The sequence below is a fragment of the Nannobrachium achirus genome (genome assembly GCF_963921795.1).
Source record: "Nannobrachium achirus genome assembly, chromosome: 18".
Lineage (NCBI taxonomy): Eukaryota > Metazoa > Chordata > Actinopteri > Myctophiformes > Myctophidae > Nannobrachium > Nannobrachium achirus.
Window position 1 is genome coordinate 52,688,363 of NC_137825.1, and position 24,247 is coordinate 52,712,609.

Here is a 24,247-nt window from a genome sequence, read left to right on the forward strand (position 1 = left end):
TTAATCTTCACACTACTTCACACTATTACCATACTTAACTAGACATTGTTGCAACAAACCAAACCATTTTCACTTTGATTTGGGAACCTAAATACATTCATAAAAATACATTCATAACGTGTCGTGAGTTGTGATGTGAGCGGAGGGGAACTCAATTCATAGGTACTGAAATGTTGTGTAACTGCTGTGCGCATTTAAATGCAAGCTTGTTTGTGAGAGGGAGTGAGAGAGGGAGAGAGAGAGTCAGAGAGGCTTGCCACCTTTTTCCGCCCTTTCCACTACATTTATCTGTAATTGAACACTTTAGTTACTAGCCTAGTTACTTAGTAGATTTTGATCATTATTACAAAACACTTCAGCCTTAATCAATTTTGGCCGGGATGCGACGCATTGTGAGCTTGTAGATTTGCTAAGTTTTCCTCTCTGTGTGTTTGTTCGGTCGTTCACGCTGTGTGTGTGTGTGTGTGTGTGTGTGTGTGTGTGTGTGTGTGTGTGTGTGTGTGGTAAAGTCGCGCATGCACAGATCCTGTTCACACTGTACGAGACATGCACTGAACGGTTGCGCATGTGCAATTGCGCAGGTCCTGTTCGCACTGGATGAGACAGCGGAGACACACAAAGCTGCCTAATAGCGGAGCAGTGTTCCACAGCTCCAAAAACAGCATTCATGTTCTAGAGAGGGCACTTTTTACAGACGGATAAAAGGGCCATGAGCTCAAGCCCCCTTTTGATGTCTACGTGTGCACGTGCCTGCAGAAGAACATCATGCCCATGCCCGGGTTGCCGCAGTTGCCCTTCACGTCCGAGCCCGGGTTCTCGAAGTCCGGGTCGCAGTCGGGATATTCCGTGTTCATCATGGGCAGCAGCAGGCCGTCCCAGCCCGCCGACGTGGTGACCTCGAACAGGCAGACGAGGCTGCCGCCGAACGTCTCGAAGTTGAACATGTCGTCGATGCCGGCCTGCTTCTTGACGTAGGCGAAGTTGGACATGCCGAAGATGGACCAGATGAACATGATCAGGAACAGCAGGAGGCCGATGTTGAACAAGGCGGGGAGGGACATCATCAGAGCAAACAGCAGCGTCCGGATGCCCTTGGCCCCCTTGATGAGGCGCAGGATCCTGCCGATTCTGGCCAGTCGGATCACTCTGAACAGAGTGGGAGACACAAAATACTTCTCTATGATGTCGGCGAGCAGCAAGCCTGGAAGGAAAGGAAAGGCACAGAAGTTAAGACCATGTATTTTCCTCCTTGCCGTGATTAAAGAGGTGGTGCCATAGTTTTGTACTGTTTCCCGTTGGTCCTATCAATGCCAAACTTTGCACACACACACTCCTTGGATGGCAAATCACAACCTCCACCCCTCATTTCTCACATGGCCCTCTTCTAGCGCCACCATCAGGCTGATTTTTGCAAAACACATTTTCAGACACTCACATTTCCCATATTCCCTCCTGATTGGCTACAATTGCCTTCTAATGTTTGTGTATGCGACCTGGCGGTCGCTTATCTCCCGATTAGGGAGTCTTACTGTATGTGTATGTGTCTACAGAGTTGACATTACTCTAATACAGTGGTTCTCAACCTGTAGGTCAGGACCCTCAGGTGGGTCCCCAAATTATTAGTATTATTATTATTATTATTTGTATTTTAATTTTTTTTTTGGGGGGCGGGGGGGGGGGGGGGGCGGTCCCCAGATGATTAACTTAATGGGCAAAATTGTTTCGAACCAATAAACAAACCAACATAACGTTGAAGTGTAGAGAGGGTATCTGCACATTTCTAGAGTGACAAGGACTTTTTAATACCTCTAAAATGACAAATTAAAGAGGCAGAAATTGTGAAAATAGCTGTAAAAATGTAATGCGTCAACTCTTAGTGCTCGTCAGGGTAAGGGTCCCCAGTTAAAATATTATTATTTTGGGGGTCGCGGCCTGAAAAGGTTGAGAACCACTGCTCTAACAGACCCCCAGGTGTGGTTATAATATGCAAATGTGTTCCCTGTGTATTTTTGGTTACTTCCTGAAAGCTGAAATAATGACATCATCCCCTAGCCTTTTCTAGATCCAGCGACATCTGTGGGTGTGGCTAACTTCAGCTGGGTCACATGAAAACATAATTTTAACACGTTCTGTACACTTTAAAAAAAAACATCTTTCTCCAAGTATAATCACAATTTTCTTTAGAGGAGTAGTTCACCCCCAAATTGACTTTTTTTCCTATTGATTACTCACACCATGGAGACTGGAGATTTGATTACAATAAATGTACCCCTATTGATTCCAGAAGGGGACCCGGATGGGAAGTAATGCATTTGGGTCTCCATCCGGAATCCATGGGGGTACATTTACTATATATATATTTTTTTTTATAAGTTTGTCTTAGGAATGCAACAAAGACAAAAAAAATATTACTGAACTCAAGTCTCCATGGCGTGAGTAATCAATAGAAAGAGAGTCATTTTGGGGATGAACTACTCCTTTAAGTCCAGTAAAATTCTAAACCAGGGGTCTTCAACAGGGGGTCCGGGACCCCTGGAGGTCCTCAGAGTTACTACAGGGGGTCCTTCAAATCTTTGTGAGATAGAAAGCTTTTTTCTCTGTTATATCAACCACTTGACCTAGTGTCCATATTCTGAGAACTTTAGCCAAAAATAGCAGATCTACAAGCTCACAACGGTGAGCTTGTAGATCAGCTATTTTCGGCAAAGAGGTTTGTCGAAAAAAAAAAAAAAACAGAGTGAAAGGTCAAGTTTATTAAGTATTGAGTATATTCAAGTGGTTAAATATCTGATAACACAAATTGACATGAATCCAAAATACACTGTCAAACGATGAAACTATATGGAATCGGGGGGTCCCTGCTTCATCTGTCTCTCAGCTAAGGGGTCCTCGGCCTGAAAACGCTGAAGACCCCTGTTCAAAACCGTATCCTCTGAAACGTACCGCATATGGACAGGATGACCACGACAAAGTCAAACACGTTCCATCCGTTGGTGAAGTAGTACTGTCGCAGGGCGACCAGCTTGAGCACGCACTCTCCGGTGAAGACGATGATGAAGGCCAGGTTGATCTTGAAGAGGAACTCCTCTTTCTCGGCGCTCTGGTCGTCCGTCTCCACCATCATGGTCACCATGTTGAGGATGATCAGCACCATGATGAAGATGTCAAACGGCTGCTGCGAGGTCAAGTCATAAACCAGGCCCTGGACTGGGTTCTTCACACACGAGAGAGAAACACATCGATTGTTTTTGTCGACTTTCGAAACTGTCAGAGCTCTAAAGAAACATCCTGTTCATTGGATTTATTTGCTTTTGTCGTTTTACATTTTCTTTTTTTATTCAAATGTTTTATTTTTGTAACCCATTTTTCACCCGGTGTCAATTATCTAATGTACTGTAATCCTGGGCGCTACACTCCCTCTGCTAACCTGGGGAGATAACGGACTGACCTCATACGTCCTTCAGTGCATGAGGAGTCCAAGCCGCTTCTTTTCACCTGACAGGGGGGGGGGGGGGGAGGGGGGGGGGAGTCAGTATTACTGCATGCTTTTTGTGAGGGTACCTACTACCCTAGGAGACACGGGGAGAGCATACAAACTCCACACAGAAAGGCCCTTTTGCCAACCCCACCAAGGGTATGGGCACTGATGATGCGGAGGAGAGAACACACCCCCAGCGCCCACAGCGTCCCCCGGCGGGAATCGAACCCAGGACCTTCTAGTGCAGGGGTGGGCAACTTTGATGATGGAGAGGGCCACTATATTTCCACACTCACTCCAGAGGGCCACATTGCATATACTATCGGGCAGTTATCTCGTATTTGAACTATTTTCGTAAATGAATGCCCTATACTCTGTCATTCTATGTCACACAAAAGTAGCAAAAATAGCCGATCTACAAGCTCAAAACGCGCCGCGGTGCGACGCGTTTTGAGCTTGTAGATCAGCTATTTTTGCTATTTTTTAATTGGAATCCTGAGTAGTTTTTTGATATTTTTGAATTGGAGTTTTTATTTAATTTCAAATGCATTTAGTTATACTTATGTTAACTTTATGAACTTAAATACAAATTACATTCGACATAAAAAAAAGACAATATTTTACTTATCATTAAAGCTACTACAGACTGAAGTAATTAAAACGGTCATGTTTGCATGTTTGGAATTGGAACAGCTGAAATCAATAAGCTATATCAGTATTCCGGTATGAACCTGCGGGCCGCATTAAGTGAAGGTGGGGGCCGCATGTGGCCCCCGGGCCGCTAGTTGCCCATGTATGTTCTAGTGTGAGGTTACGGTGCTACGGACTTCGCCACTGTGGCCCCCCTGTTTCACATTTTCAATGCAAAACACCTTGAATTGAGTTGCATATGAAACATTACACATGTGATCTAGGGGCTCAGTTGGAAAGTGTAATTATTGTCAATGTGTTAACAGTGTACGATGGTTTAAGACAACATGCAGCCTGTAACCTACTGTTGGTCGTGGGATTGGTTTCTGTGGCTTCTTGGAACCCAGTTTCTTCATGGCATCATGGTATTTCTTTTGTTCTTCAGTCATGAAGATATCGTCTCCAAAGTAAAGAGATAAAACCAATGAAAAAGGTCATTATATGCAGTCAGATAAATAAAACAAAATCTATATTTAAAACTAAATTATGGGTATAATGTGTCTTCAAGGGTCCACCCGAACCATAACCCTGAGGTTGTGTAACCCATTTAGTGTTTTAACTATTGAAAAATAGCAGATATACTAGCTCACAGCGCGGCACCGAGTGCCGTGCTGCGAGCTTGTGGATCTGCTATTTTTCAAAAATCTTTGTATACCGTATATATTTTTAAAAGCGAACATTTGCAACTCAAATATTTGCTTCTGGGTGGTCCCTGGAACAACATATTTTGAGATGGGGGTCCGCGGCCAAAGGCATGTAATTTTGGGGGTGCTTGACATGAAAAAGGTTTGAGAACCACTGATTTAGAAGAAGGATTTAGAAGACATTTATAGACTCGGGTCAAAAATATTCAAAGAATTGCACAATTGTTCACGATTTAAAAAAAATAGCAGATCTACAAGCTCGCAGTGCCGCGCTGTGAGCTTGTATATCTGCTATTTGACCCATGAAGACCTCTGATAACAACAGCATTACATTCTTAATTCAAACAGTATTATGGCTACTCATCTTTGACTTCTGCTGGTTGAAATTGTCAATTATGACACCGATGAAGAGATTGAGCGTGAAGAACGAGCCAAAGATGATGAAGATGACAAAGTACATGTACATGTAAAGGTTGATCTCATATGACGGCTGCTCCCCCACCTAAAGTCAACAAAAAAGAATTACAAAAAATATATATTCTGTGACAAATAAACTAAAAAAATAAATGAATAAATAAAAATAACTAATAATAATATTTGTCTAAATTTGTCTAAATATGAAAGAAATTCCATTATGAAAAATAGTAAAAGTAGTGAAAATAGCTGATGTACTAGCTCACAATGCGTCGCATGGCCTTGCGTTGTGAAAATGTAGATCAGCTATTTTCAATAGTTTGGGTCTCTGGGAGCCATCAAGTTTCTCTTTTGGGTCTCGAACTATTGTATATATCAAACGCATTGTGTTAGAAAATGAATTTATATATGTATAACTTATAATCTAGCAAATCCATTCAGCAAATCCATTTGATGTCAAATACACCAATAACCTGACAGCTTAAAATAAACACTCACCTCTCGTGAGTCCACAGCAGCATACATTATATCCATCCAGCCTTTAAACGTTGACTGCAAATGAAAAACACATTTCAATACAAATGTATGCACAGCAAAACAGTGCGCACATGTAACCAATGTATTCTTTTATATATATATTATATTCCACTGCAACCAGCATCATTGAATAATGGAGAGAATCATTCTGCCCTTGACAATAAGCAATCCTACTGTTTAAATGCTGTACACACGCACACATGGTGCAAAGATAATGATAGAAAAAAAATACAAAGGACTTTCTTTAAATGTTCAACTGTCCCTGGTGGGAGTCGACTTGTGTAATGAAGTTGACTGTGTCGACTTGTCGACTTTAATCGTTAATGCCCCAGTGTGGGGTATACGAGAGTTGCATCGTGATACAAGGAATCCAGGGGGAAACACATTTTTATTGTACAGCCTACAGTTCAAGAGTTATCCAAAATGAGGCTTATTTGAAATTCAGGGTACATTTTCCACCACTGATTTATCGTCCCAGCCTTCAGGGCATGGCGGTGAAAACGAACATACATTTGTGTTCATCAGCACAAGCATATATATTGGTGAAAACAGTCCTCCTGTGGGCTGGCTCACGGTAGCTGACAGAGTACAACATTTTGCAATGGGCCTGCATGGTGTACAAGATACACTACACCACTAAGATTACCATGTACCTGACAAAATACTTCCAAAATGTCAAGGATGTCAATTACAACAGCAGAGGCAGCTCCACAAATCACGTTCAACACAGATTTGGCTCTAAAATTCATTATCCTGCTATACCACTAACATGTGGAACACCCTACTGAAAGCCTTAACCTCTTGAACCCCATTGCACCCGCCGGCGGAGGCAAAAGGTGTTGACCTCTAAACAGCTGTCAATAAATGTCAATAAATCAATAGAGACCAAATCAAACTACAATTTCATTGTTGATTATTGATTACAGTGGGCCCACAGCATAGTAATCAGCTGCCATTGTACTTTTCATCCATACATTACTCATATTACAGTATTATTACAACTTATTGTAACTCATGTTTATCATTTTTCACCCTATACTTTAACATTACAGGTACTAATATTACAGCACTACTCTCACTAAAACATCAGTAGAGTTTACATAATTTGGAATATATTTATACAATTTTGCCTATCAATTGATGACACCTTGGTGAACAATTTCTCTATTCACTATATATGTTTTCAATGAGGTCTTGAGGCTCATTCACTATTCAGAAGGCAAAATTTCCATAGGCTTTTTCAATCATCTTTTCCTTGGTAAATGATCACAGCAGTACAATTTGGTAAGAGAAATGTGATGTTTTACACTGCATTTGTGAATTTTCAGGGGTTAGCTGACAATAGGTGAGTCAAGAGTAGCCACAATCATTGCAGTTTTGTGTCCACAACTGTTCCAATTTGGGCATACCGGTACATTTTAGGCGGATTTTTCCCCTGGACCCCCCTGGGGCTTAAGAGGTTGGAGTTTAAATCCCTAACTTCCTTTAAAAAACAGTCTGAAAAGTCACTACAGGCAGCAGCTGCATGAAACTGGTAATAGACAAAGCCCTATACTTACCCCTTTCCACAGTAAATATATTTTATATTTTTTCTTCTATTTCATTTCTGTTTTACAACTGTTTTATTTATTTTATTTTATTTTTTTGCTATTGATGATATCCTATGCATAGTACTGTGTTCCATCCGTCCGTCTTTCAATGTTATATGAGATACAAAAAGGTTTCCTATGTAAACAAGCCGAAAGGCTTTCTTGGATCTCCTTTTGGTTGACTGTGTAAAAGTGAACTGCACTGTCATGAAACTGTACCTTTTCCCATGGAAACCTCTAATAAAGTCTTCAATATATTATTTTTATTGTGCCTTTAGACTAGCACTAACTGAACATTATAGTTTGGCACTGCATTGAGTGAGTAAGTTGTGCGTATTGCTATTTGTGTTGTGACGTGACACTTATGAGTGTTGACTGTTTTTGGCACTTTATGTATACATTCTTCTTTTTATTGTGCCTTGCTCTTTCTTACTGTACACAACAGTACTATTATTTTTCATACTTCTCTGTAACTTGTAAACCTTATAACTGCTGTGCTGCCTCTGGGCGACTGATTTCCCCCCTTGGGATAATAAAGGTATCTATCTATTCTACATGTATCTATCCAGGGGTTTTCAAAGTGGGTGACGGGGCACCCTGGGGTGCCGTGACGGCAGTCCAGGGGTGCCGCGAGATAATTTGATAATATTTGGAATTTATTTGGACACTTGAAAAAATATTTTGTATCATTTTAAACTTGAAGTACAAAGTTATTTTCAGTCAGTTTTAACCCAAATGGCTGTTATCTCAACGTTTTCCTCGCAACATAATCACTAAAATATCGTCACTGTCGGGCAGAAACCTCGTTTCAAATGTGTACGTCTTTTGGTAAAGCAAAAGTCCTGCTTCATCATACAAGACCGTCGCACAAAACTAGTGAAAACAGCCGATCTACAAGCACGTGCTTGTAGATCTGCTGTTTTCACTAGTTTAGTAAATTCTTTAGATGATAAATACAAAATGAACGGTTTTGGACATACAAGGTTAGGTTTCCACCCGACAACAACGATATGTGCTATAAATATAAGGTGCTGGGAGTGAAAATTATAATGTAGGGGTGCCTCAGATTTTTTTTTTTAAATGCCCTGAGACAAAAAAGTTTGGGAACCCCTGATCTATCAATCGATGGATCCTCACCACTTGAAGCAGAGACAGGTACCCCAGTCCCACGTTGTCGTAGTTGACCTTGACGTTGGTCCAGTGGGCCTCCTGGGTGGCCTCCTTGAGGGCCATGCAGTCGCTGTAGTTGTTCACCTGGCTCATGGGGAACATCTCGTCCGTGGTGGTGTTGACGCAGCGGTAGAACTTGCCGGCGAACATGTTGACGCCCATGATGCTGAAGATGAGCCAGAAGATGAGGCACACCAGCAGCACGTTGAAGATGGCGGGGATGGCGCCGACCAGCGCGTTCACCACCACCTGCCCGGTAGGTGAATAGGGACGGGACGATGAAAGTTATGTAAGGGATAACGACTGGCTCCGCGGTCGTTCTCGAGAAATAGAAATACCGACAGCTTGATAACTCCCCGAGGCGAGGGGAGTTATCAGGCTGAAGGGATTTGTATTTCTCGAGAACCACCGAGGAGCCAGTCGTTATCCCGCTTATTACCCGGGTACTCAATAAAATGTATAATTTGACTCAAACAAACCAACAAACAAAGCAAAGTCTTTTATTGTTTACAGACTTCTGAAAGTATTCCACAAGTGTTTGCGCTGGGCGTCTCCCCAGCGCAAAACGGTCGCCTTGGAAACAAGTAAGTGCTGATCAAATAGAATCCATTTTCTGATACTGCGTCCTCTATTTCTAGCTTCAAATCAGAGATGTAAAAGAGTATTTGATCTTGAGTCAAGTCCGAGTCACGAGTCTTTGATCTCGAGTCACGAGTCGAGTCGAGTCTTTAGTGGGTCAGCCAGAGTCGAGTCACAAGTCTTTCATCACGAGTCACGAGTCGAGTCACGACTCACGAGTCACATAAATACCAAGTTAGCTGAAGTAAAATAGCTGATGATGAGCTAAACATGTGTGTTTTATTTCGCCGTTTTAATATTTTAATCTTACGACGAAAGGTCCATGCAGACGGCTGTGTCTGTGGCACCAGAGAGGAAAGAAGAAAGGAGAAGTAAAGGCCAATATTTGTCTGGCTTGTCATGCATTATAGTGCTTAAAATAAAGATTGTTCACGAGTCTTATGAGCTCGAGTCGAGTCAAGTCGAGTCTCGAGTCTTTGAGGGGCGAGTCCGAGTCGAGTCTCGAGTCTTTGAGGGGCGAGTCCGAGTCGAGAGACGAGTCTCCAAAAATGCGACTCGAGTTGACTCGAGTCGCGAGTCTTTAACTCGAGTCCCCATCTCTGCTTCAAATATTTTTAAAAACATTCTTGAGAGCAACGTTTATTTGTAAATGACGTTGTGTGTTTGTTTACATGGCTGACATGTTGGATACGGCACTAAATTCAGGCAGTGCAGCCTGAGTGCACCAGGTGCTCTGAGCCTTTGATTAGGCATCGGTCTGTTATAGAGCGCAGTGGTCTGTTATCAAGAAAAAACAGACCACTGATTTCAGTGACTGACCAATCACAATCAAGCATTCAACCAAGCAAAGACTTAAATGAATCGTGAAATCGCCCACCGTCATGCACTGGGATCAAGTCACTTTTTATTTGCCAAGCTGCATATCCGTTACCACTTAAACCCTCTATAATTGGTAAAACAGACCAGGAAATAACATATTTCTTGTTCTACCAATTCTCTTTGCCGAAGAATTGCCGATCTACAAGCTCACAACGCGTCGCAACCAGTTTGGCTTCATTTACCTTTCACCAGTGGTGTAAAGTAACGGAGCACATTTACTCAAGTACTGTACTTGAGTACAATTTTAGTATAGTTTTAACTTTTACTGAAGTACTTCCAATTTTCAGTACTTTTACTTCTACTATCGCGGTTCGTGGCCAATGAGAAAAGACTGCACTGGAATACATCACACAGTTCCATCATCAGTCTTCTCCAACTTCATCAACTTTTCAAATCAATCCATGCGCTATAATTGCATTAAAACAAAATGCCTTTGACAAAAAAAAATACCACTCAATGGTATTTATTGTGTAAGACTACCTATCAAGCAAATGACTAAATAGATTATCAGATCAAACTGAAATGAAATTAATGGAATCCAATGGGTTCCTCAAAAATCAAACAAATCGTCGTGGTCGGGTGGAAACCTTGTATGTCCAAAAACGTTTGTTTTGTATTTATCATTTTTAAGATAATTTAAACTAGTGAAAACAGCTGATCTACAAGCACACAACGCCTCGCGGTGCGAGGCGTTGTGTGCTTGTAGATCTGCTGTTTTCACTATGTTTGTGCAATGGCCTTGTATGATGAAGCAGTGCTTTACTTTGCGAAAAAAAAATTACACATTTGAAACTTGGAGATACGAGGTTTCTGCCCGACAGTGACAAAATCATGGTTTGGTTTTGGTTTGATCAGCAGTAATGTTGAGTATACTGTATACAGTAGACCTATATTGTGAGCCATAGTCAGTGAGAACCATGTCAGGCCATCGGTTAAAAGTCTATTATGGTCTTACCTTACCAGCCAAATGTTATATGCCACGCAGCCAGATGCAAGCATGCAGTCTGCAATCATGGTAAGGAAAAGCCAGTCGAGTTAGTATAATAATGCAATCTTTTGTCATTTGTAGAACAATGTTATGTAAGCAGATTATACAAATGTTATGGCACAGTATCAGTAGTACTGTACAGCAGTGGTTCCCCAACATTTTAACTCCAGACCCAAAAAGGAAATTAGACGTTTACCCAGGACCCAAACTAGCGAATATAGCAGATCTACAAGCTCATAACTTCTTAATTTAATATATATATTTAATATACTTAAAGTTGTACTATGTAACTTTTTTTATAAAACAAATCTTAAAATTCTCCTAACTATTAAATCACAAAAGTTTTAGAAGATCCGCGCCGTGAATTTCAGCCTGTAAAGCCTTCTCTATATGTAAACTGAGATCCTTGCCGTGGACCGGATCTCGCGCCAAAATTGCGTCATCACACTACCGGCCAATCACAGCGAGGGTTATACAACTGCCGGCCAATCACAGCGCATCTTGAAGTGGGGTCGCTATGGCAGCCATATTTGTTGTCGCCCGTTTGTACCATCCCTTCTCTAGGTAATTTCGCCTACCAGGCAGGGTGAAGGAGTCCGTATCTCTGGAATTACTGAACGCACAGGAACAAGGGACCCCTTAAAAGATAGATCTCAGCGAGGTGGAGGCAGACGCGGGGGTCTGAAGGTACGAAAAACGGACGAAAGACGCGGACGCGACCGCGGTTTGCTATAGGGCTAATGACCACTAGTTGGGCAACTTACACAGTATGGCTTTAACACTTATGTTGCTATGATTTTTTTCTCTTCAATGTCCCACGTTGCCATGGTTACCATAGACTTCCATGTAATTGCGCAATTGTGTAAAAAGTGCACGCCCATGCCTAGATGATGCACCACGTGTGTGCCCACTGTTCACAGCTTTCAAACAAAAAAATCCGCTTGGAAATCCGTTCAGGCATTCATGATTTATCAGCCATTATGTTTTCTTCAGATGTAAACAAACATGGCTGCCATGTTTGAAAGAATGGGTTGGTATGGGGGTTAAACATGCAATTTCGCGATCGCGATCATGCCTAATACATTTCTGGAGGTCCAAAAACATTTTTGAAAACTTTTTTTTTTTTTTTTTTCAAAAACGGCCCAAACTCGGGGTTGGCACAGTAGTCCAGTCATTTTAGGGTTAGACCTAGAACAAATTGCAATAGTAGCAAACTCAACTGATTTTGTATCCTCATTATGTCCTTAGTGAGGGAAAAAAAGTCCCAAGGAATCCCACCGGGGCAAAGTTTTGAAAACGACCTATCTACCTTCACTTACTATACACTACAATATAAAGGAAAAAATTACTGAAAGAAAATCTGCTTTAAGTGGGATGTGAGGGGTCTAACTAGGGGTTTGTCATCATGCTGAATCCATTGCAGGCATTTGTTTTGCACAAAAAACATTCTGTGGGCTAGAAATGGCCTTAGAAAACAATACACGTATGGGTGCGTTTTCATGTTAGTCGGAGGCCTTAGGGTTTTTTTTTTCTCGTGCTAATCAGTCTAAAAGTTCAAAATTTTGCACAGATGTAGCTCAGGGCATGCTCTAATGATTTAGCTAGGGCGCCCGAGTCTGCAACATTCGGGGTCGCCACAGCGGCCAAATCAAGTTGGGCTCCCATCGACTTTAGTGATGAAAAGTGATGAGTCATCACTTTTCAGAGTTTTGTTGGTGCTGTGGCGACCCCGAAGGTCGCAGACTCGGGCGCCCTAGCTAAATCATTAGAGCATGCCCTGAGCTACATCTGTGCAAAATTTTGAACTTTTAGACTGATTAGCACGAGAAAAAAAAAACCCTAAGGCCTCCGACTAACATGAAAACGCACCCATACGTGTATTGTTTTCTAAGGCCATTTCTAGCCCACAGAATGTTTTTTGTGCAAAACAAATGCAATGGATTCAGCATGATGACAAACCCCTAGTTTGACCCCTCACATCCCACTTAAAGCAGATTTTTTTTCAGTCATTTTTTCCTTTATATTGTAGTGTATAGTAAGTGAAGGTAGATAGGTCGTTTTCAAAACTTTGCCCCGGTGGGATTCCTTGGGACTTTTTTTCCCTCACTAAGGACATATTGAGGATACAAAATCAGTTGAGTTTGCTACTATTGCAATTTGTTCTAGGTTTGGACAAATTTTGGCCTAAAATGACTGGACTACAGCGGTAGTACCTTTTCAAACTCGGGAAACTCGGGGTTGGCACCACATGTGTTAATATATATTTTTTTTAATTTATGGAATTTCTTAAATGTGTTTGTTTGTTAATGTAAGCTATTAACACAAATACATTAAAATATATGTATTTTTTTAATGTAGGAAAATAAAATGGGATTTTCACAAAAGTCAAAAGTCATGACCCATAACAATGTGTTGATCCCACTGTTTGGGAAACAGTGATGTACAGTGTGTGCATAATATTATGCCAAAAGTTGGTTTCTAGCCAACTAACTTACCCTCATTCCTTCAAATCTTGAAAGTGCTCGGAGCGGCCTCAGGGCCCTCAGTGTTCTGAGAGATTTGATTGGTCCAAGGTCAGAGTAGCCCATCCAGTTGGCGACCAAGCTAATAATGGAGATCTGTGGAAGAATGAAAACACGTCCCATTTAAGGGCTGCAAAGGTCTTCACAAAGGAACTACTACTCCGGCAGTTAAGAGAATTAAGAATTTTAAATTGAATATTGGTCGTAAAGATTGGCCCGAACATCGAATATATTTGAATATTATTATTACATTATATCATATTTTCCCCCTATAGAGGGTATGTGCATGCATAAAGCGAATGGCAAATCGAGTGGCAAAGTGAGTGGCAAAGTGAATTTAATGTCGTTTAACGTCGTCTAATGCAATCAGATAGGACTATTCTGTTTGGATGTTTGGGCTGTCAAGGCCAGAAAGTCGTTTTTTTGCCACTCAGTAGGCGTTCCCACATAACTTCCTGGTTTGATGATGATGTCACGCGCATTCCCTCTATAGAAAATGACATGTTATTGTAAAAACAGGATATCAGTGGAAGAGGGACGCGGTCGCCTCTCGGATCCGATACAAATATTTTGTTTGCTTTTATAACTGGATACATTGTTTTTTTGTATTGTCCCTGTCAAATAAACATAATAATATTTTTATCTTCGAATATACATTTGTGTTCCCCATAATCGAGGATTATTCGGGATTCGAATATTAATTTACCAGCCCCCCCCATCGGGCAGTGAACTATAGTTGCATGGCTCAGGAGGAGGGAGAGCGGCTGCTCTGCAAATGGAAGGATGGCGGCTCCATCCTCATCTTCCCCTGGGTTTATGGACCCTGTCAAAATGTCCTTACAGGGTTTCCTCCACTGAGAATGTACGGCATGCGTTTGGGTGAATGTGATGCGTTATTGTAAAGCGCTTGACAAGATTCTATAATACCTTCTAAATCCTTCTTCTAAATCAGTGGTGCTCAAACTTTTTCATGCCAAGGACCCCCAAAATGACATGTATTTGGCCACGGACCCCCATCTCAAAATATGTTGTTACAGGGACCCCCCCCAGAAGCAAATATTTGAGTTACAAATGTTCGCTTTTAAAACGATACATTCAAAGATTTAATTAAAAAAAAACAAGATTTTTCAAAAATAGCAGATCTACAAGCTTGCAGCGCGGCACTCGGGGGCCTTTTCCACTTGCAAAGAAGCAGTTCTGGTTCTTTCTCCTGCCTATGGGATGAACCAGAGGTGAGCTTTTCCACCGAGAACCGGAGTTGGTTCGGAACCGTAAAAGTGGGTTCCGAACGGGAACCACAAAATCCTGGTTCCTCTGGTTCAATCTGGTGGAAACGCAAGCCGGTTCGCAAGAACGAACCAAGGTTCCAAGAAAGTTGAACCGGCACTGGTTCTGTAACCAAAAAGGCCCCTCGGTACTGCGCTGTGAGCTTGTATATCTGCTATATTTTAATAATTAAAGCATAAAATACTCTTAATGGGTTAATCAGGTTGCTTTGCAAGTGCATCGTTATTTTACTACACATGACTTGGGTTAAACTATATATAAAAGTAAAAACACACAAATAATTCCATGCGAAACTGAAAGCATTTTGTATTTAAACTAATGAACCAAACTCAAACTTAAACCGTAAACTGTAACAAAACACAGCATAAAAACTTACGCCCACAATGAAGAAGTCCAACCAACACCAGGCATTGGTGAAGTAGGTCTTGTAGCCATACGCCACCCACTTAAGGAGCATCTCAATGATGAAGACATAGGTGAAAACTTTATCGGCGTACTCGAGGATAATTTTGATCGTTCGCCGCCTCTCGATGTGTATGTCTTCAAACGCCTGGCAAAGGTAGTAGATGTTAAACCATAGATGTAAAAGACTTAGAAATCTCAGATGTATGGGAAAAAAAAGATGTGATTAGGCTCTATGCACAGTAGCCATATTGGAAATAAATTGGGTGTAATCTCCAAATACACAGCCATAGATTGGTCCCCTTGCGCGGCAGTTAGCAGATAATCTGCGCGGCACTAAAGTGCCGAGCGTTACAATTCCTCTGCCTTGGAGAACGATATTGTCCTGTAGTGTCATATCCATTTGAATGTTCTGGCTGAAAACGTGTATTTAGTCAAATATCTCCACTTTTCCACGAGCTTTCCACGCGGACGACTCTCCGACTGGGCGTGGGGCACGGAATGACTGCTTGACAGATTATATCAAAACTTCCTTTGGGAAGCACAAACGTACGGGGCACACAATCACGCAGGTGGTGTGATTAATTACCCCACGTCAATCACAACGCACCTGTCAATTGTGTGCCCCATACGTTTGTGCTTCCCAAAGGAAGTTATGATATATTCAGTCCAGCAGTCATTTCGAGCCCCTCGCCCGGTCGGAAAGTCGTCCGTGTGGAAAAGTGGAGATATTTGACTAAATACACATTTTCAGCCAGAACTTTCAAAGGGATATGACACTACAGGACAATATCGTTCTCCAAGGCTGAGGAATGAATTATTGGGTGTGTACACAAGCAACGCTCGCCACCGCGCAGATTCTCTGCTAACCGCCGCGCAAGGGGACCGATATATATATGGCTTTGGATTCATGGAATATTGACAAAGTCTATATGTAATGCTCACAGACATTCTAGGGCTAGTGTTACCAATGATACTAATGAAGGCTCTGTTCCATTTCGTGTAGCACGGTGGTTCTCAAACCTTTTATTTTCAAGGACCATCATAACTCAGAGAGTGGGAGTTCCATTTGTACGCTGTCAGAGTTACAGACCAATAAGGGGCCATTTGGAACCCCCTCGAGGACACTCTGAGACCCACTGGTGTAGCAGAGTGTCAACACCATGACTCTGTTTGACCAGAATGGAACGGGAGTCCCTTTTTTGCAGGTCTTTCAGTCCGAGTGTATCAAAAAAGCACCTTGGTTAATTGGAGACGACGGAGGCGCGCCGTCTCAGGCGACATTGAGCCAAGTTGCGAAGGTTGCATGAGCCGACTCCGCACCGTTAGAAGTTGTAAACCAGGGGGTCAGAATAGTCAATCAATCATCCCTCCGACTTTCGACATCTCCGCACAGCTTCCACGGGCGGATTTTGCCTTAACCGCAGTGCTTTTTTGATACACTCGGACTGAAGGAAAACGTCGACACAGAACTGCCACAGCGCCATACAATCTATACCACACGCTGCAAGAAAAAAACTCAGAACATCATTAAAGATAGCAGCCATCCTGTCCATTCCCTGTTCTCACTCCTCCCATCCAAAAAACGTTACCGGAGCATCAAATCGCACACCACTCGTTTCAGTAATAGTTTTTTGCCCAGGTCAGGTTGCTCAATGGAGGGTTGAAACATAGGTAAACATAGGCACTGTACGCACTTTTAAACTGTACACTGTTACACTGTATGGTATTGTATGTTGTGTTTGTTGGGATTTGTCTTGTGTGGCCCGCATGGTATGTGGGTCCACACTCTTGTCGGTCACTGTGACCATGTCTTTGTGTAATAAGGCTGAGAGTGCTCTTGGCACAAGCATTTCATTGTATCTGTGTGACAATAAACCTGAACCTGAAAGATCTGCAAAAAAGGGACTCCCAGAATGGAACAGAGCCTTAATCAGTATTATTGGTAACAGCTGTAACGGCTGCTGTGCATAGAACCTATTGCTCATTACTTATTCATGACTTGCTGACGGCACTCACAAGCGCTCCGCTGCTAAGGAGGATCATGAAGATGATGAAAGTCTCAAAGTAGTCGTGCTCCACGATGGTGAAGCACGTCCTCCGGAGGTTCCACCATTTCTTGCCGCGGCCCTGAGTGATGTCGGCGGTTAGACAAGGAAAGCGCGTCACGAAGTCTGAGGGGAGAGGGACGTCCACGTTAGCGGGTCATTTGACACTTTTGTTTAGCACTGCACTGTTAAGTAGTATTATATGTATTATCATAGGCCATTCTAGCCTCTTCTAGCAGGGGGTGCAAGACAGACTGGGTTCCGCTAGAAGTTGGGGGCATGCATGCAAGTGGCTAAATATGTCTTTTTAGACACAATAAGCCCATTCCCAAGATGCACCGTAATCTTTCATGGGCAGATGTGACTTATGGGGGCTGGTGTAAATAGTAACAAAGAAATTGTCAGCTTATTGTGTTTAAAAATACATGTTTCGCCACTTGTAAGCATGCACCCAACCACTGAAATCAAAATACAAAAATGGCTAAAACGATAGAACGCAGTAAATGAAAATATTTTAACACTCTGTTTTTCTTTTCTCTAATTACAATATAAAATATGAACCCTTGTTGTAAAAAACTAAAGTTGTCCTTTAAGTCGAATAAATCCACAGTTGATTTTGCCATAGTTTCAGTGGATGTTGTGGTAGTGGTCATACTGTCAGTGAAGCAGGACTCTGGTTCCACTGGCTCAGGCTCCTCCTCCTCCTCTTCCTCTGGTTCAGGCTCAGGAGGCTGGTAGTCCACGGTGCTGCACACCGAATAATCATCATCATCACCATCATCATCGTCCAACGCAGCCATCAGCTAGAAAGACAGGAATAAGTAGCTGAGCATCAGTGGTGAAAAAAGTATTTGCACTTTTTACATTAGGCCTAGAACACTAAAGGCCCATTCCCACTGGGCCAGATAACAGATAAAAAAATCTCTTTCTCCAGATTTATTTTTCCATTCAAAGTGGATGGTAGATACAGATAAAAAAAATAGCTGCCACAGATAAAAGTATCTGTGGCAAATATCTGTGGTAGATATTTTTTTTATCTGAATCTACCATCCACTTTGAATGGAAAAATATCTGGAGAAAGAGATTTTTTTATCTGTTATCTGGCCCAGTGGGAATGGGCCTTAACTCTGTGTGATTTTCAACCATACAATTATGTGTATTAGGTCTAATGTGGAATACTATAAATCTAGCAGTGAAGAAGGAACACTGAGAAAGAGTGTGTAGGGAAAGCATGGAAGGAAGACTGGTAACACATCCCCCACAAGCAGGGGTATGTGTTGTAAGTGTCTTGAACTGAGTCATTTAAGTTCATTTTTATGCAGATCTACAAGCTCACAACGTGTCGCATAATAAATGGAATTCTACAATTTACAATGTCGTGATGTGGATGGTGGACCCCAACCACTCAGCCCCAGTGTCACAGTTAAATGAATACAGTTCCTCTTGGCAGAGCTAGTTAGGTCATCAGACCAGGGTCATGCAGGTTAACTGGGTTTGCAGATCACTACCATATTCACTTGGACTGTATCTCTTTTCCCTGTACCTCCCTTTTTTATTGATTGGCTGAGCACTTAATTGAAAATGAATTAAAAAGGAAAAAAGCACAAAAAAAAAACACAGAATGCTTGTTTTCATTGTGGTCCTTTTGGGGAAGGGATGTATGAGGCCATAACACAATAACAAAAACTAAGAAAAAGAGACAAACAAAACACGAGAAATAAAATAGGTAGTCGTTCACACACAAGAGATAAAGACAAACAAAATCCAACAGAAAATGGTATTTCCACACTAAAGACATTACAAAAGGCCAGTTCACACCCTCGCAAGTACTGTAGTTGCAAGGAGTAGCAAGGTACTCACAAAACTTCTCTTACTCTACCAAGTATCACATGTCTACAGCAGGTTAATTTGACCATGACAATATGCACACTGAAACATATATAATATTTGTGAGGGGTGCTAACCACTCCCAATACGTGACTTTGCATGTAAGTCCATGTGTTTTTACTGATGTTGTACGTTTTCCAAGTGTTTTTCCAATGTATCATGTCATCAGCATTTGATCCCCCTGTGACGACCCCCCCTGGGTCTATCATCATCATCATCATCATCATCATCATCATCATCATCATCATCAGTGTGTGATTTTTTTTCTTTAGACAGAGCATTCGAACTCCTTTCTGCATTCACTCATGTTCATGCGATCTCAATGTGCGATGTGCGCATGCGCACAACTGCGTACAGTAACTACAGTCGGCATACAGCATACACAAAAATGTGCTTCGTTTTTTGCAGTTCTTTGCAGTCTGTGTACAGTCAGAAGGAGTCTCCTGTAGACTCTTCGGTGTGGAGGCACCTTTAGAATTCTCCTTGGGCAGACCCAGCCAGAACCATAGTCCGTGAGCCAGAGCCATATAGTCTGTGTCCCCAGTGTGGTAGGAAATAGCTCTGGTCCATAGCGTTAGTGGAGTTCTCCCTAACGCCATGTTCCTCTACCTCCGTATTCCTTGGCAAAACCGGAAAACCCCGCCGTCTGGTCCGAAAATAACAAAAACTGTTTGGCCCCTCATCAAACCAAAGGTATCAGTGGACAGTTGAAAGCTTACTCTACTTAGTGGACGCGGGCTGAGGCCCCCACCACAAGATTAAAATACATTTCTAGGGCAAAATGAAAAATATTCTACCGGATGGAGACTCCATTTCTTCTCGTTTTTCACTAATTGTCGTCGCCATCAAGGTGCCAACTCACTACTGCCGCGCAGGTCAGAGGACCGAATTACACAGAGCATTAGTCTCACTGGGTGTTATTCAACTCTGTGACGTTGGAAGCGCTGTTTCGTAAAAACCTGGAAGAGCGTCTCCATCTGGTGGAATATTTTTCATTTTGCCCTAGAAATGTATTTTAATCGTGTGGTGGGGGGCTCAGACCTCGTCCACTAAGTAGAGTAAGCTTTCAACTGTCCACTGATACCTTTGGTTTGATGAGGGGCGAAACAGTTTTTGTTATTTTCGGACCAGACGGCAGGGTTTTCCAGTTTTGCCAAGGAATACGGAGGTAGAGGAACATAGCGTTAGGGAGAACTCCACTAACGCTATGGACCAGAGCTAGGTAGGAAACTGCTTGGAGCAGTGCAGTAGTATTGGTCGGTGATACACACATGTCTGCACACACTAAGAACTGGACTTTCACAAACGCATACTCACCTCTGCACTGTGAGGAACAGTGCAGGACTGGAAAATTAGCTGGACAATTAGTTCCCTCACACGCACTTTCTCACTGCCCTGCAAGGAGTAGGGATGTCAACGATTAATCGAAAGTCGATTAATCGATCGATTAATCAATAATCGATTTTTAATATTTCATAATCGATATGAAATATTTTATGGCTTAGTTAGTTAGTTAGTTTCAACCAAAATATAGGCTAGTAATAGTATTAATGATAATAGTAAATGGCCATTGATTTATCATTCACACCAACAACAACTGTAAACTATAGTGTGTACTGTGTAGAGTGGAGGAGCACAGTGGATGCTGCCTGCTACACACACACCCCTCCCCCCGTCAATCAATCACACGTGTGATTGATTGTTTGGTGAACACCAATCTGGCTAGCCATTGTCAAAGAAAAGGGGAAAACAGCTCCCCTCTGTTTTGTAAGCATCAGAGAATCTGTTCTTGAGAGATTAGGTGAGCAGTACACTGACACACTATAAAGAAAGATGAAGAGTAGGCTACCAATTACCTGAAGAGCCATGTTGTACATAATGTAAATGTGCCCCATTCTGTAATTTGGTAACTGTCACTACCTTTACGACACAGGTGTTACATATATATTTCAATAGTTAAAGCACAAAATAATTCATAATAATGTGTTCCCAGTCTAAATGGGTTAAGGGGGTCCACAGTGAATCCTTGTACCCAGCACCCAGAATTTAGTGCGACACACCCCTGTCTGGATGACTTTTGACAGCATGCTTTAGAAAGGAGGGGAAGAAAGTGCACAAGCATGCGTACAAATTGGTTGGTATAGTTTTATCAGTGAAACTTTCATTCAGCATAGCTAATATTATTTTCAAGTGGGGAAAAAATGCGTTATAGATCATACTTAGCAGAGCAGCTAGTTTTGTCATGGTCCTAATAATAAATAAATTACAGTCAGGTTCTACGGTTTCTAGCTTCAAGAAAGAGTAAGCCATCTAACTGTCTGATGATTTATTTTATGCCCACATAAGGAGATCCCTGATGTCATCAATATTAAGCCCATATCTAACAGGACTTCATATGTGAATGCCCATATATGGAGGAAGACAGCCCATATCTGTGCGGCTGGTTCAGACAGGGCATAAAAGGGATGTACTATATACAGTACATGGATCAACTGGTCCGATAAACATCACTGGCCAGATGGCCAAGAACTGGCACAACCTCACCCTTTAGGGCAAGGCCGCATGTCGCTCTAGTATACTGTGCTCACCCCCCCATCCCTGGGCAAGGACTAGTAAACCATAACACAACAGAAAACAAAAGCCTCTCATCAGTGAACTTTGTGGTAATGTTGAGTGTATCCTACTCACTACGGTCCGAATGAATAGTCACTTGGAGTGATGGCATATCCAATTCAGCTGCTGCTTTGAAATAGAATTTCGTTGAGCCGTCATCCCATACTGTATGACATAGCATATCAGACCCGAGCCAAGGAATCAGGAAGCATGGTCTGTTGTTGCCTAATGCCTTCACATTCGGCACACTGTACTATACCATTCAATTAGATTCAGGTAAAAAGGAACCTGGAGATAACATTGTACTTTTATTTTGGTGGTGGAAAAAGTGCGCTCACTCTTTTACTTAAGTAAAACTATCTAGAAATACTTTGTTACAAGTAATCGAAATGTAGTACCAAAAGTAAAAGTACTCTTTATGCAGAATGTCCCATTTCAAGTTTTCAAATTAAATACAGGGTTCCCACACATTTTTACCAATTAATTTCCAAAACTTTTCCAGAATATTGAACCCAATTTCCAGGACTATATAACAATAATTCAGCTCAATAGCGAGTCGCTTACACCTATGCGCGATGCCCAAAGACAGGTAGTGTATGCCAGTGGTTCCCAACCTTTTCAGGCCGTGACCCCCGAAATAATCATATTGGAACTGGGGACCCCGGCACCCTGACGAGCACTAAGAGTAGAGGAATTTCGTATAACACGGTTTTCTTGTGAAAATAGCCGATCTACATGCTCACAACGCCTCGCATGTAGATCTGCTATTTTCACAATTTCTGCCTCTAATATTTGACAATTTGAATTTGAATTTGTCATTTCAGAGGTATTAACAAAATCAATAACCAAAGACAATGCATCGCTATTCTTTCCAGGACCTTCCAGGACCCTTGATCAATTCCAAAACCTTTCCAGTACTGGAAATATATTTTTTCTAATTTCAAAATATTTCCAGGAATTTCATGACCGTGGGAACCCTGTAAATAGCAGATCTACCAGCTCAAAATACGTAAATGTACTTTACACCACTGTGGTCCTATCATGTCAACGTACATTTCGACTCCTCTTACCTTGTGTTCTTCTTCTTTCTTGTTCTCCTCCTCTGGCAGTGCTTCTTTGTCGTCGTCGTCGTCGTCATCCTCATCCTCATCATCCTCATCTTCATCCACGTTTTCAAAGTCGGACTCTCCCTGGGCGATGGGAACAGCGAGCCCGAACTCCCCGTCCACCACGAAATACCCTGAAGGCCTGCCTTCAACCAAACAGTTACATATCCCGTCCGCCATTTTTAAATTCTCGCCAGTGTCCAAGTGGTTCATTTCAATGGCTTCCGTTTTGGGGTCCGCGCCGTCCGCGCAAGCGTCCTCCTGTGAGTCTTTGGGCTTTTTGCCCAGCGACTGCAGGACCAGTCCGACGATGAAGGCTTTAATCCAGTCGATGCCCCAGGTAATCCGGCCGATGGCTATCTGAAGATTGTTCATTTCCCCGTCGTCATCCCCCGCCGAGAGGTTGTCTCCGCTGAACGAGCTGAGCAGCAAGGCCAGGAAGAGGTTCAATACCTGAAGGAAAGATAAAGCACTGAGATGAGATGTTGGCAGCCACCGTTTTACACCTAAACAGCAAAGTCCTGATTGTCAATGATGATTGTAACTCTGAGAGGGAGTTTGGATCTTGTGAATTATTCTATTCTATTCTATTCTATTCTATGACACTTTTATTTATGTATAACACTAGTAAGACGCCTCAGGGCGACATGCGATTCTTGGCCATCTGGCCAGTGATGTATATTGGACCAGTTACCTGGGACCTACCTGGGGACTGCCCCATAGGTCGAACTCCAGTTGGGTCGAACAGCGTCGGCAGGTTAGATAATCACCCGCGAGCGTCGGCAAGTTAGATAATCACCCGCGTCACGGTTACTGAGGTTAGGTTTAGGGTTAGAGTTAGGCATAGTTTTACTGAGGTTAGGATTAGGATTTGGGTTAGAGTTTGGTGGTCGATCCAAAGGGTGTTCGACCTAATGACATGTTACCCAGTTACCCATATGGAGACTATACATTTTTTGTGCAAAACAAATGCTTGCATTGGATTCAGAATCCCGAAAAACTCCTAGTTTTACCCCTCACATGCTACTTAAAGCATATTTATTTTTTGTATTATTTTACTGTATAAAGTCTATGAGAGCCCAACTTTGATTGGCTCCCAAAAGTTTCCCAAGACAAATCTGCGATGTCCCTATAGCCAAAAATGTTCCATATGGCATGTTCTAACTGTGTGCCAAATGTCATGCTACTTTCATAAAGTGCACGATGTGTGCACGAAACGCTTGGACTAGTAACTAGTGTGTGCTATATGCTATTGATTACTGACTGTCAAAATGTACTTAAAGTACCAAAAGTACAAAATGTTTGAAAATAGCTAATAATAGCAGAATAGCTCACAACCCCGCTGCATTGTGAACTTGTAGATCGGCTATTTTCAAATAGCCAAGGTATAAAATAGGGCTAAAGTGGATTAATG

General features: G+C 42.1%; 1 protein-coding gene across 1 annotated transcript in view; it reads right to left on the reverse strand.

The window, feature by feature from the left end:
* scn4aa (sodium channel, voltage-gated, type IV, alpha, a) overlaps positions 1 to 24,247 on the reverse strand; it is a gene marked incomplete at both ends in the record, with an annotated part of 64,808 nt that overhangs the window by 1,032 nt on the left and 39,529 nt on the right. The window contains 11 exons of the mRNA XM_080747086.1: positions 739 to 1,201; positions 2,944 to 3,214; positions 4,474 to 4,568; positions 5,173 to 5,314; positions 5,725 to 5,778; positions 8,490 to 8,771; positions 13,464 to 13,586; positions 15,154 to 15,327; positions 17,199 to 17,353; positions 17,883 to 18,030; positions 22,798 to 23,286. Coding sequence (XP_080603212.1) covers positions 739 to 1,201; positions 2,944 to 3,214; positions 4,474 to 4,568; positions 5,173 to 5,314; positions 5,725 to 5,778; positions 8,490 to 8,771; positions 13,464 to 13,586; positions 15,154 to 15,327; positions 17,199 to 17,353; positions 17,883 to 18,030; positions 22,798 to 23,286 — 2,396 coding nt within the window. The remainder of the gene's footprint in view (positions 1 to 738; positions 1,202 to 2,943; positions 3,215 to 4,473; positions 4,569 to 5,172; positions 5,315 to 5,724; positions 5,779 to 8,489; positions 8,772 to 13,463; positions 13,587 to 15,153; positions 15,328 to 17,198; positions 17,354 to 17,882; positions 18,031 to 22,797; positions 23,287 to 24,247) is intronic.